Source organism: Populus alba, chromosome 6 (assembly GCF_005239225.2).
Source record: "Populus alba chromosome 6, ASM523922v2, whole genome shotgun sequence".
Taxonomy (NCBI): domain Eukaryota; kingdom Viridiplantae; phylum Streptophyta; class Magnoliopsida; order Malpighiales; family Salicaceae; genus Populus; species Populus alba.
In genome coordinates, this window is record NC_133289.1 from 11,184,789 (window position 1) to 11,198,103 (window position 13,315).

The window sequence follows — 13,315 nt, forward strand, 5'->3', positions numbered from 1 at the left end:
TATTACTGCATCTCCAAAACACCCCGTTATAAGTGGTGGTCCATGGTAAGTCAGTGGAAAGGATGGTTAAAGGCCAGCTTCGTCAATATGAGCAAAATTATTTTTTAAGGTAAGAAAAATAATTTGTTTCTTTTCTCTTCTAAGGCCTAAGGCCTATATATGTATACGTGTGTGTAGATATATAGTCTGTCCTCTATAAGAAAATAATTAAACACTCCTTTTACTTTCAAGATTATATACAGAGATTTTTATTGGTTCATTGAAAATCAATAAAAAGAAAGTAGTTTTTTAAGGTAATTTTCTTAATAAAAAATATTTTTTATTTAAAAATATATCAAATTAATATTTAAAAAAAACTTATTTTTAACACAAGAACATTAAAATAATTAAAAACTAATTTTTTTTTTTTAATAAAAAGTGGTTCACTCCATAACTCTAAACAACATTTTAGTGATGAAGTGCATGCAAGTCAATTTGCATCTACTGTTTGCACCAAACATCTTAAAGACAAATGGTATAACTCTAGCTATAATGATAATATTGTTTAATCTGAATTTTAGCAAGTAAATACAATTTAATTATTTTTATTTTTATTTTTTAATACCATTTTGCTGACTAGTTTATTTTTTTCATATTTCTTTGTATGCATGCCTATTTTATTTTATTTTAGTTTCTTAACTTATTGTTTCATCTAATACTTAAATTTAATTATTAATCAACTTCAATTTTAATAAATTCAGTTTCATTTATCTTTGAGAAAATAAATTAGAATTAATTTGAATTTAAACCCAACATTAACCCTGCATCTGAACTTTTTTATACACCATGGCAATACTAAACACACAGAATATGTCTCCATCGCCACACATCTATGTCTCATCTGACATTGTTTTGTGGGTTTGTAATTTATGTTCCTCTGAAAGTGCTCTGATTTTGGATGGTCCACCGGTGTAATTAGGTTGCCCCAGCAAGAAGGACGAAGCTGGATGCTAGGCCGCCACCCTCTTCATTCATCAATGCTCCATATAGAGAGGCGGAGCACATGTGCATGCGTGGTTAAGAACCGGAAAACCGCCCAAATTCCCAAGTCGGAGAGGCTCTTTGACCTGCGCTGTTCTGCAAGCCAGCAGTACGAGGGGAGAAATCTAAAGAATGCCTACTTAATGAAGGGAAATGACACTTCAAAGCAAACAGATGTTAAATTATGTTCCTGTTTGTTTGTCGTTTGGTTATGAAATGCATGGATTCCATTTCACTAGTATATTGTCCTCTCGGAGCATGAAGGATGCTTGGGTTTAATGGAAGTAAGTGACCCTTTGAAGCAAATAGACGCAGCTTTTTACATGAAAAATTATATTGAATCTTGTCTCGTCAGATTTACATGCCCACTTTCGTAACTCAAGTCTCAATCATCTCAAGAAATTTTAGATCACAAATCCAATCTTTGGTTACTTTTTAGAATTTTATGGACCTAGATTTTATTTGGGTGACAATGGAGAGCTACAAATGTGAAGAATAAATTGTTTAAATACATGGTTAATAAATATATTTGAAGTGAAATTAAAAGTACATTCCATTTATTTTTAAGATTAAGACTTTGTTGAAATTTATTCTTCAACATAAGCTTTTAAATACAGAATATCAACATAATTACTATATATTATGGGTGAATGAGAAAAGTATTTCAAAAACTCTTATTAGCAAGTTTTGAAAAAACCCAACATCCTCTAAAAACTATATCCCACATGAAAAAAGAAACAAAAATTTATTGTTGTTTATATAGTGAAAATATAAAGTGTTCAAATTAAACCTGAAAGATACTCGAACATTTAAAGGGATGAAGACTTGAGCAAAATAGACTTTGAGCTTAAACCACATAGGCATACAACTTAGCTTGGCTCGTGCCTCAACTTTCAGGTCTATATTAGGTTTAAATTTACTATAAAATAACTTTTTGAGCTACAAAATTTTATTTTTTTGTCAATCTATTTTAAGTTTATATTTTGTTTCTGCTCATAAATAATTACTTTTTACCAACTCGTATGCCTAGCCTATGAACAAAGACTGATCAATTTCGTTAATAACCTAAGCATTTTCTAGATAGTTTTTATTCAATCAAAAGATATTAAATTTATAGCTAAAATTGCCGGGATTATTTCTTTTTTTTCTAGTAGGTAATTAAGATAGATAATGAAGGGAATTTATTCTAGTAATTATCATAATTAATTCTTTGGATAATTAGAAAAAAAAATATCATAATGTTTTTTTGCAATTTCACTTTCCCTCTACAGTTTGAGAAATTACACTTTACATCCTGAGTCAAATAAAAATTTCAAGAATGATTAAATTATGAAGTTGCCTTCATATATAATATAACACAAATAACAATTGTCATGTCAATTTCATTTTTTGATCTCTTCTTTTTACTTCTCTCCTTTCTCTCTTTTCTCTCTCTTCCCTTTTCAATTAAGGTTCTATAATCAATGAAAATCAAGTTGATTTTTTTCAACATAAAAACTTTTTAAATAATTACATTGTTGGAGCTGGATGAATCAAATTCAAAATGAGATTCAACTTTAAGTTGACAAAATATGTCGTGAAATGGGTCATAATAGCAAGTTTTGCCCCCAAGTGATTGGTATAAAATTAGGCGGAAGTGATAAATTCAAAGATTTTATAGATTATAGAAGCAAAAAATACACTTGTCGATTATATCAAAAAAGGCCATAATGCGAGGACTTATCCTCCCAGAAATACAAGGCCTACAATGTATAGTCCTCCACATGATTAGGAAGCCACCAACTTTTCTGGTGAATTAATATGTTTTCTCACTCTTTTATTTTTGTTAGAAACTTTTTTTATGATGTCCAGTAATTCTTCTATTATTTACAAGCAAGTATCACCAAATTAACAATATTAGACTGCTTGATATGTTTAAGTGATCCAAACTATAAGGAAAAAAAACAATTTGTGATAGTGTTATGTATTACGAGGGTACATCTATCCCTCTATGTAAAATAATAATCTTGTAAGGGTCATAAAATATAGGATTCAGCTTGATATTCTTCATGAAAGCCATGCTCACTCAAATACACCAAATCCCTTACTTGAAACTTTTTTTTCCCTCTTCTTATTAGTAATCTGCTTCATCTTTTTTCTAGTTCTTTCTAATTATAATTACAGCCATTGGTCCATGATAACCCTTTTTTGAATCACTTCCTCAATTATTGATACTAAAATAGTTTACTGTGGATCAACTTTCTTGCTATAAGGAGGGTAGCTATACAAAACCTAAAAAGGGCTTATCTTAATGGTTGAATGGTAACTAGAATTGTACCACCATTGAGCAAAAAATTATCATTCATACCATTTATTTGGGTTATGCATGGTCATACACCTCGAATAAATTTCTAAACATTGATTAACCATTTTTGTTTGTTTCTAAGTTTGAGGATGGTAGGATAAACTCGTCATTAGCTTTACCCCCAATAACTTGAAGAATTCATTTTAAAACAACTAGTAAAGACTGTGACCTTATATATAATAATGGTTATAGTTAGCCCATGAAACTTATAAAAATGGTCCAAGAACAATTAAGTAATTTATTGAGCTGTAAAAGGATATGCTACTATTTAGAAATTTAAATATTTAGTAAAACTATCCACAATTACTAGTATTACATTTTTCCTTATTGACTTTGGAAACCCTTCAATAAAATTCATGGTTATATTTTTCTATGTACCTTCTAGCAACGGTAATGGTCAAAGCAACCTAGGATATAACACTCCTTCCAATTTTGCCTCCTTATACACATCACATTTTTTTACAAACTTTTTCATCAATACTTTCATAAAAAACCAGTAGAATATAACCTTGAGTTTTTTTATAAAATATTTACACTTATGCATATCCTTCAACTTATAAATCATGTTTAGACTCATTAATTTCTCCCTTGTTTGCCAATAACAATTTTTTTTATACCTCAAAATCCTTTTTCATATGTGTATTATAACTAATTATCAACATTTGTCAAATTTTCAACAATAATTCTCTTTAGTTTTTTGTCTTCTTTACAAATATCACTGACTTATTCATATCAAATTGGTAATATTGTAGTGATAGCTTTTATGCTTTTAGTTTCAGTTTTCTATGAGTCAAAACAATCCTTATTCCTATTCTTCTTGAAGAATGCATTTATTATCATGTTTTATTTATTTTTTCTTTATTGTATTATATATCTCAGCCCACAACAACTTAGTCATTTTTTTTATATTTTAAATTGGTGTGTATCTTCTGTTCTAACAAATGTTTCAAACTTTTATAATCAGTTTTGATGATAAACTAATTATGTTCTAGATAATGTTTCTATCTTTTCATTGCTATTAAAAATGTCATATACTTTTTTCTTAAACAAACAATCCAAGATGCCTCACTGAAATAAGTTAGTGGTCTTCTCTTTTGACTTAAACCAAAATCTAAACCATTAATAATTTAATACACACATCGGTTTCTAACACAAAGGTTATATTAAAATTATGAAGGGTTAAATATGGAGCCTTGCACAAGGCATCTTTTAAATCATCAAATGCTTTTTGTGAACTTTCATCTTAGTTAAAAATATTCTATTTTAATAACTCAATCAACAACTTACTAATGATTCTAAAACCCTTTATAAACCTCCTATAATAGCATGCTAACCTAAAAAACTCTTTCATTGAATATGGTTATAGCTAGTTCCTCACTACTTCTATATTTTTTAAATCTATAACCATGCCTTCTATGAAAATAATGTACCTTAAATATTCAACCTTCTTCTCATATATAAAAAAACATATTAATTTCTAGGTGAATAATTGGTTTTTCTTCAAGGTTCCCAATTCTAGCATTAAATGTTGTAAGTGCATTTCAAATATATAAATATATACCATGATATCATAAAAATATATCAATATATACTTTTTTTTAAAATAGCTCCAACATTGTATTTACTAAGGCCTAAAATGTGGTTGGAGCATTAGTCAAACCAAATGGCATCACTTGAACATAGTGTGCCTATAATGAGTTTTAAAAGCAATTTTTTCTATGTCATCTTCATGCATCTTTACTTAATGATAACCAAATATAAAGTCTAGCTTTGAAAAAAAAAAAACTATGAAACTTGTAACTCATCCATTAAATCATTAATTAATAGAATTAGAAATTTATTCTTAACTATCAAATTGTTAAGCTACTTGTAATTAATACAAAATCTCAAGGTATTGTCCTTTTTTACAAGCAAGGCTGGAAAAAGGTATAAAAATTACAACCGTGTTGAATTATCTTATTTTATAGCATCTCTTTCACCAACTTTTATATCTCTTCTTTATACATACAAGCACTTTTATAAGGCCTAATATTAATTGTTTTAGACCAAAAAACTATTGGAATCATGTGATTTAAAGTTCTAACTATAAGCAATAGTGTTGGTTTTGTAAAAACTTCCTCAAATTCATTTAATAAAGCCTTTATTATTGAATCATGTATAACATATCTGGTCTTTTTAACTACTGCTATTAATAAAATTGCATAATAAATCCAAAAATTGTTTTTTTAAAACTTTTATGTACTTTTACAGCTATAATCATCTGTAAATCAATAACTTTTTTTTTTCGTTTCAATTTTATTATCGTTCTTTCTTTTTTGAATAACAACTTTATTTTTGTAAGGTAAAATAAAATAGATGAATAATTTCATATCCAATCCACTCTAAAAACCATATCATATTTGTCTAACTTTAACATCCTTATGTCAACTTAAAATTCATACAAATGTATGAACTAAGGGTTGTAAGAGTCACATCTCATCACATTTTCATTTGCTATTATCAAAACTGATATAATATATTTTTTTTCAATCATATGAGTGTCAATGAAGTTATAAGTACAATTATCAATTAAGATGATGATATTTCTTTATTGATAATAACCTTTGATTCTAATGGTGTTGTGTGCATAGATATTAGTCAACTCATTCAATGATAATTTATATTCCTGGACCTTACTTTCTTCACCTAAAATTTCATTGCTACTTCCTTTTATCATTTCAATAACTCTTCTTTTCCATCTTTTATTCATTCCACCATGTGCAATCCATTAACATTATATTGATGAACAAATATATATTTTTATCCATATTTAAAACATTTCTCTAACCTCTTTCCGTATTCATGCAAAGTCTTAGTATAATATTTGGAACCTCGTGATGATTCTACTTTTAAATAATTGGTTCTTAGAAAAAATTTGGTCTTTTTGGCCAAGGCATTCTTATATTATTCATACCACTTTGTTTAATTAAAGGTATGCATCAATGCTATTGGCTTAAGGATCTTAAGCATTGACTTTATATCTTTTTTAAGCCCACTGATAAAGCTTGAAATATAATAAGATTTTAGTTAGTAAGGATTTAATGCATTCATCAAAGACTTAAGTTTCTCAAATCTCTTTATTTATTCATCCATACCTTATCTTGAATAATTTTGTTGAGTTCCTCCACCACATCTTTTTTATTGCCAAACCTAACTAGCCAAATCTTTTACCCCATATAAGAATCCCTCATTACATATCTTTGCCTTGCCCTCCAAGTAAAATGATGCTATCTGAAACCACCGTTATACTATAATGAAGTTTATTTTGAAGAACTTTTTGCATTTTCTTATATAACCTCTTGGATTCTCTCCTAAAAAAATGGCAAATCCACCTTAAGCAATGCTACATTTTACCTTACTATTTGAACTTCTTGATTTCTCAAATATTATGTTGATTCATTATATGATTGGAAATTAATACACCAAATATTGTGTTAGTCCACCCTTTCTTATATGTTTTTAAACCCATTGTTAATGTCTCATGTGTAGCCATACTAGTATCCAACTGTAATCTAAATTATTCATTCCTTTTGGATTATTTTTTTACCATTTCTTAAAGTTTCACATGCAAATATTGTATTTGTTTGTCCACCTTTCTACCATATCCCTTCAAGGCCTTAATGTTGTTATTTTATATCATTGTTAGTTGTTTATTAATGTAGAACTTTAATTGGTCGTGAATCGTAGGCTCTGATACCAATTTATTAAGGCTCTCCCCCTTAACAAACAATTAGTGTTGAAGAAATTTAAGAAACAATAGAAAGAATTTAACAGAATGAGAGAATAAATCATATTGAATTGCAAAACTTGTATTGTTTTATTGCTTGGTTAACAAGTTTTTATACAATGATTTCAAGCTCACTAACCTCTCTAAATCTCTTTCTAACTAAGAGTTCTAACTAGTTATTAACAAATTTACCTAACCACCATCATATGTCAACTTCCTTCATTTAATTATGATAGTTTTAAGACTGTTTATAAACTAGTTCTTCACTTTCTTTTCTAATTGCTATATATGTTGCTAAGCTATTTTTTCATGATTATCAAATAATCCTCGACTTCCTTTGGCTCATAACAAAAAATATTTTCTAAAAAAAATAAATATTTGGATGTTTGATTTACTTACAATTTAATAAAAGATATAACTTTGTTGTTTGAAATCTAATCCAGAAAAAACCCAACAATTTTTTTTCTTAAAAAGACGGGTAATAAGACAACCATGGAAAAAAAGATGACAAAGGTATAAAACCATTAAAAACTTTCATGGTTGTACGCTTAAGAAAACAAAAATTTAGCATGTTTTTTTTTTTTTTTTAAAAATAAAACTTGTATATGGACATTCATACAAGTTAGCCACAAACTTAATTAAGAAAAAAGTTTGTGTTTTCATGATTATTTGTTTGAGATTACATGAAAGGATTATATTTCTCTTGTCTAACCTCAAATTTTATAATTTTTATTGGAATTTGATCATATATATCTCTTAATAACTCCCTACATAGATTTATCTTTAGCATAGTCAATGGAATCCAATCCCATGCTCAAGAAATATGATTTTATTTTTTCAATACAAACAAAATAAAAATATTTAAAAATAGATATATTGTTATAATGAAGGAAGTGTAAAAATTAATAACATGGTCCACCTTTAAGAGTTTATTCAAAAACAATAGTAAATATTGTTTTTTAAAATGTTTTTTATTTAAAATATATTAAAATAATATTTTTTTATTTTTTATTAGTATATAAAAATAAAAATAATAATAATAATAATTAAAAAAATTAATTTAAAACTAAAACAATTCAAAGTTTTTTAAAAGAATGACCGGGTCTAAATAGTCCTATCATGTTTATATTTGTACGGTAAGTTTTTGCTTTATTACTCGCCCTTTCCCACTGACAAAATGTAACAAAGACGGACTTATAGATACTCTGAGAGAGTCTCGAGAACTGAGCACACAAGCAACTACCTACTCTCTACTCCGTGCTCCCTCTCTCCACCAATGCAAAACTCGCATCCTGTTTGGTTTAGCTAAACTAGGGTTTTATTCTCTCTTCCTTTTCATAAAAAATAAAAATAAAAAAAGAAGCCTCCTTCGAAGCAGAAGACATTTTCTGGTAAGCCCCGAATGTGAACTTGTTATGTTTTTGTTTTGCTACGCATGTTTTTTATTTTGGTTTTCTGAGGTTTTTATGTTGAGATTTTTCTTTGGTGGGTTTGCTTTTTAAGCTTAGCAATAATGCTTCTTTTGTGCATCTTTCTGAAAGATATCTTATTTTCTATTAAAATGTGGGTTGGCCTTAAGTTAGAGCTTGAAGTGTGGCTGGCTTTTGAGTTTTGAAAGTTTTTTCAAAGAAGACCAAAGCTTTGAGGTTTTTTTTTTTGGCAGAATACTTCTGGAAAACATTTATTTGCTTAACATGGATCTCCGTTTCTACTGTCTCTGTTTCTAGCTTTTTTTTCTTTTTTTGTAAGCTTGTTTTAAATCAATGTATTGTAGATCTAAGCGTTTAAAACTCTAAAGAGGGAGAAATTTTCAAGGTGTAGAGTGCTTCATATGTTGGGTAATAATTTGTTTTCAGTTTCCTGACAAATTTATTTTTATTATTATTAGAGTCGACAAGGGTAGCCTCTCACTTTTCAAAATCATAATCTATTCAAGGGTCTTCTGAAAATTTTACAGAATATAAATCAAGGAATGTTTCCCTTTCAAATTTCCCTCTGGCTGCCTGGTTTCTGGGTAATGCCAAGTTTATTTTCCATTATTGTTACACTTGACGTGCAAGTTTTGATAAAATAAATCTGGAGGATGTCTCTGGATTTGGAGATAGAATGTTTCTATTGTGTTCTTCTTTTCCTTTTGTAGCTGTCATCAAGTGTGTTTTTTTCACACCACATACAGAAGTAGACAGGCAAAAGTATTTCAATTAAGAACGGAACTAGTTTTTATATTATAAACTAAATGACGCGGCATTTTCCAAATGGACAGAGCATTTTTGTTATGATGATCATCATTTATCTGGTTCTGCCCCATTGTTCTGTTTACAACTGTGTTTGGAGCACAATACAAGTGCTTGAGTAAAAAGAAAGGGATACAACAGGAAAGAGAAAAGAAAGTTGCAAAGATGGATTATGTAATGATATGTGATGAGGTCTTCTCATTACACCCTTTTCTTTGTTTTTTATTTTGTCTTGTGGTTTTGGTTGGTGGTAGTGGGGGTGGTTTCCGGGGAGTTTCTTTTAAGGCATTGTATTTTTTTCTTGCTTGTTAGGTTTGTGCATACTGATTTGAGGTGGCTGTCATCATTTTCAACTCCACACTATTCTTTCATTTACATACATATGTATTAGATTCTCGTTTGAATTTCTTTCTCAGCCAAAGATTTCCTCTGAAGAAGTGCAGGTGGTGTGGGCCAGGTGGGGTTTCAAGAAGAGGACTTTTAGTGAAGGAGATAGAAGCCATAATGCAGACACCAAAAGCAAAGTAAGATCGTCATTTTCTTAGCAGTATTGCAATGTTTTTACCCACTCTTGGTGTTTGTATGTTTTCGTGTGATCTGTTTTCTTATTATGTCATTAACTGAATGGGACCTCAATATTATTTTCTTCATTTAATGTAGACCTACTCATTTCTGCACTGTTTTTCTGATCTACATTCAGAAAAACGCTTTCATTTAAGTCCATTTAATTCTAAGTCTATTTGAACTTTCTTCTGCAATAGGTGTATCAGTGATTTAGAGAATCATTTGGTAACTAAATGTGAACCCCATAGATAATTTAATTGAATAGACTTAGTACTGGAAAGATTTTTTTACAAGGAACAGGATGAGTTTGAGTATCACACCAAGACAGGAAAATGAAGTTTTAACAGGGTACCAATTGAATCCAAGTTTTGAAACGATGTTTTTTTCCTTTCCTTTCCCTTTCCTTTTGTTTTTGAAAAAAAAAACCTGTTTTCCTATCCCAGCAGTCAACAAAGCATATTGACTAGTATCTCAAAGGTAATTAGTGACAGTAAATCAGATGATGCATCACGAGATAAGTGATGGGGGAATGTTGAAACTTAGTATGGTTAATCTGTTCAAAAAGTGGCAGGTATTGAAATTAGTGTATCATCTTAAAACACACTGGTGTGCTATGAATTCTTGCATGGCCAATCTTTTCAAGATGTAGTAAATTTTTTATCCAGCAGTAACTGATATATAGCCTGATTATTCCTGGCATTTACACTTTTGAAACAGATTTGTTTGAGTTTTTCATTGTTGCAATTTAGTTTTTCCTTTTGTTTTATTTCATTCTTGTATTTTCTCAAGCTCTGGTTGTCATTCCCCTAACTTTGAGTGCAGAACCATCTCTTTGGAAGTGTCTCGAAAGAAATCTCCTGCAACACCTCGAACTCGGCAACTCAAGACACCTGGAGCAGAAACTGACTGTGTCTCTCCAAATCCAGCAAGTAGGACCCCAAAAGACAGAAGCCCTAAAGTCACTGAAAGGAAATCACCACGAAGTCCAGCAACTGAGGTGCTCAGCTACAACTAGTTAATGGTTATACAGAAGTACCCGTGAGAGTACTTTTACAGTTGGCCATGTCACTGTTACAAATACCTGTCCACACCATTTGAGTGTTTTTAGCCATATAATTCTTTAATTGTCAACCTTCTCTGTTGATTTTTTTTTTTTTTTGAGAAAGAAACCTTTTGTATTAATAATATGTTCACAGATTACTGTTGTTGATACTGTTGTTTACTCACTTTGCTATCCTCTCTCTGTCTTGCGAGCCCAGAAGAAGCGCCCAAGCAAAGTATCAGAATTGGAATCACAGCTTGCACAACTCCAGGAGGATCTGAAGAAGGCAAAAGAGCAACTGAACACTTCAGAGTCATGGAAGAGGCGTTCCCAGCAGGAAGCTGAAGATACCAAGAAGCAGCTTTTAACCATGTCAGTGAATCTCGAGGAATCACAACATCAATTGATGGAGCTTTCTAGTTCTGAAGATGTCCGTGTTCAAGAGCTCCGTAAAATCTCCCATGATCGTGATAAAGCTTGGGAGTCTGAACTGGAGGCTGTACAGAAACAGCACTCTATTGATTATTCAGCCTTGGCTTCTGCTATGAATGAAACCCAGAGGCTCAAAACTCAGCTGGAAATGGCAGTGGAATCTGAAGCTTCCCAAACAAAACATGTGGAGTCAGTGCATGCTGAATTAAAGGGGTTGAGGCTGGAACTAACTGAAACTCTCTCCCTTGTTGAAAAAATGAAAATTGAGCTCAGTGATACCAGGGAATCTGAAGCTCAAGCCCTAGAACTTGCTAGTAAAACTCAAAAGCAATTGGAAGAAGCAAATGCAACTGCAGATATGCTGCAGGCTGATGGCGTCAAAGCCATGGAGGCTTACAGATCCTTATCATTGGAGCTGGAACAATCAAGAGCTCAAGAAAAATCTTTAGAGGAATTTGTAAGTAAATTGCAAGCAGATCTGGCAAATGTCAGTGAGAAAACAGTCGAGAATCCTACAGGGGATGTTCAAGTTTCACGTGAAAGTGTAGAAAATGAGGAAACAAAACAGCTCGAAGCAGAGATGAACCTTTTGAAAAATGAAGTAGGTCAGTTGAGATCCTTACTAGAAGCAACTGAGACACGGTACCAGGAAGAATATATTCAAAGCACATTGCAGATTAGAAGTGCTTATGAGCAAGTTGAACGTACAAAGTTGGAATCAGGCCAAAAAGAGGCTAAATTGGAAACAGAATTGAAGAAAGCCAAAAATAATATTGAAGAGTTGAGGGCTAACCTGATGGATAAGGAAACTGAATTGCAGGGCATTTCTGAGGAGAATGAGGAACTGATGTTGAAGATTAAGAAAAATCAGCCAAGTGAGAGAGAAGCTGAACTTGCAATGGGGCTGAAGAATTTAGAGCATGATCTGGCAGAGTTGAAGGCAAGTTTGTTGGATAAGGAAGCGCAGTTGCAGAGAGTAGCTGAGGAAAATGAAACACTCAAGACAGAAATCAAGAAAGGGGAAATAGAGCAAAGTAAAGTTAATGATGAATCTGTTGCAATGGCAGAAACTGCAAGGGCTTCAGAACATGAAGCTCTAATGAAACTTGGTTATCTGACAGAGGAAGCAGATAAAAGTAGCAGAAGAGCAGCACGGGTGACTGAGCAACTGGATGCAGCCCAGGCAGCGAACACAGAAATGGAGGCTGAATTGAGGAGGTTAAAGGTGCAGGCAGACCAGTGGAGGAAGGCCGCTGAGGCAGCTGCTGCTATGCTTTCAACTGGGAACAATGGTAAATTTGTAGAGAGAACAGGTTCACTTGACAGCAACTATAATCCTATTGCTGGAAATATGGGTTCACCTTGCTCTGAAGATATGGATGACTCGCCAAGGAAGAAAAACAGGAACATGCTGAAGAAAATCGGGGTCTTGTGGAAGAAGGGTCAGAAGTAGCCAGGCTTTACTGGCAGGTTACAACGCATTTTATGGTTGTTTCATCTGTTCGAATACTTTCTCTCATCTCTTAATGTTCTTGTTCATATAAATTGCAGGTGCTGGTTGGTAGCAGCCAAGTTTAGTATGATGGATAAATTTGTTTCAAAGACTAGGCTCTTTTGAAGACTGCTGTATAGTTTCGTGGAAACTGGTGAATTTCAGGGGTTTCATTTTTTTCATCTGATGATCGCAGTGGCTTTTGATTTTCCACTAGATATCATCTAGTTCACTGCACGAAGCAGTTGATCTTTGCTAGTACGGCATCAGCATGAATTATGTATTGATTTGGAATCTGAAAAAAAAAACAGGGACACACTTGTATTGTATTATCGGAGATACTCTCAAGTTTACTTAGGCTGATGATTTTGTGTTTCTTGTACAAGACCAAGCTAGCTCTGTCTCATCCTTTTTCTATCTT

At 31.4% G+C, this 13,315-nt stretch overlaps 1 protein-coding gene across 4 annotated transcripts; it reads left to right on the plus strand.

Annotated features, from left to right (window-relative positions):
* The first annotated feature begins 8,302 nt into the window (after positions 1-8,302).
* On the plus strand, positions 8,303-13,315 carry LOC118048553 (interactor of constitutive active ROPs 2, chloroplastic). Of its 4 annotated transcripts, none has more exons than XM_035058320.2 (5): positions 8,303-8,521; positions 9,781-9,888; positions 10,751-10,925; positions 11,188-12,872; positions 12,954-13,315. In XM_035058320.2, the coding sequence occupies exons 2-4, from the start codon at positions 9,869-9,871 to the stop codon at positions 12,853-12,855; spliced, it is 1,863 nt and encodes a 620-aa protein (XP_034914211.1). In that variant the 5' UTR covers positions 8,303-8,521; positions 9,781-9,868; the 3' UTR covers positions 12,856-12,872; positions 12,954-13,315. The 4 variants fall into 4 exon arrangements, with proteins under 4 accessions (XP_034914211.1, XP_034914210.1, XP_034914209.1 ...); XM_035058319.2 differs by having other exon boundaries at positions 9,800-9,888; XM_035058318.2 differs by having other exon boundaries at positions 9,808-9,888.

Excerpts from the sequence above, each read along its gene's own strand:
- LOC118048553 (XM_035058320.2), top strand. The coding sequence starts at position 9,869 with ATGCAGACACCAAAAGCAAA. Across the intron at positions 9,889-10,750 it reads ATGCAGACACCAAAAGCAAA|AACCATCTCTTTGGAAGTGT; the intron begins GTAAGATCGTCA and ends CTTTGAGTGCAG. Across the intron at positions 10,926-11,187 it reads CACGAAGTCCAGCAACTGAG|AAGAAGCGCCCAAGCAAAGT; the intron begins GTGCTCAGCTAC and ends TTGCGAGCCCAG.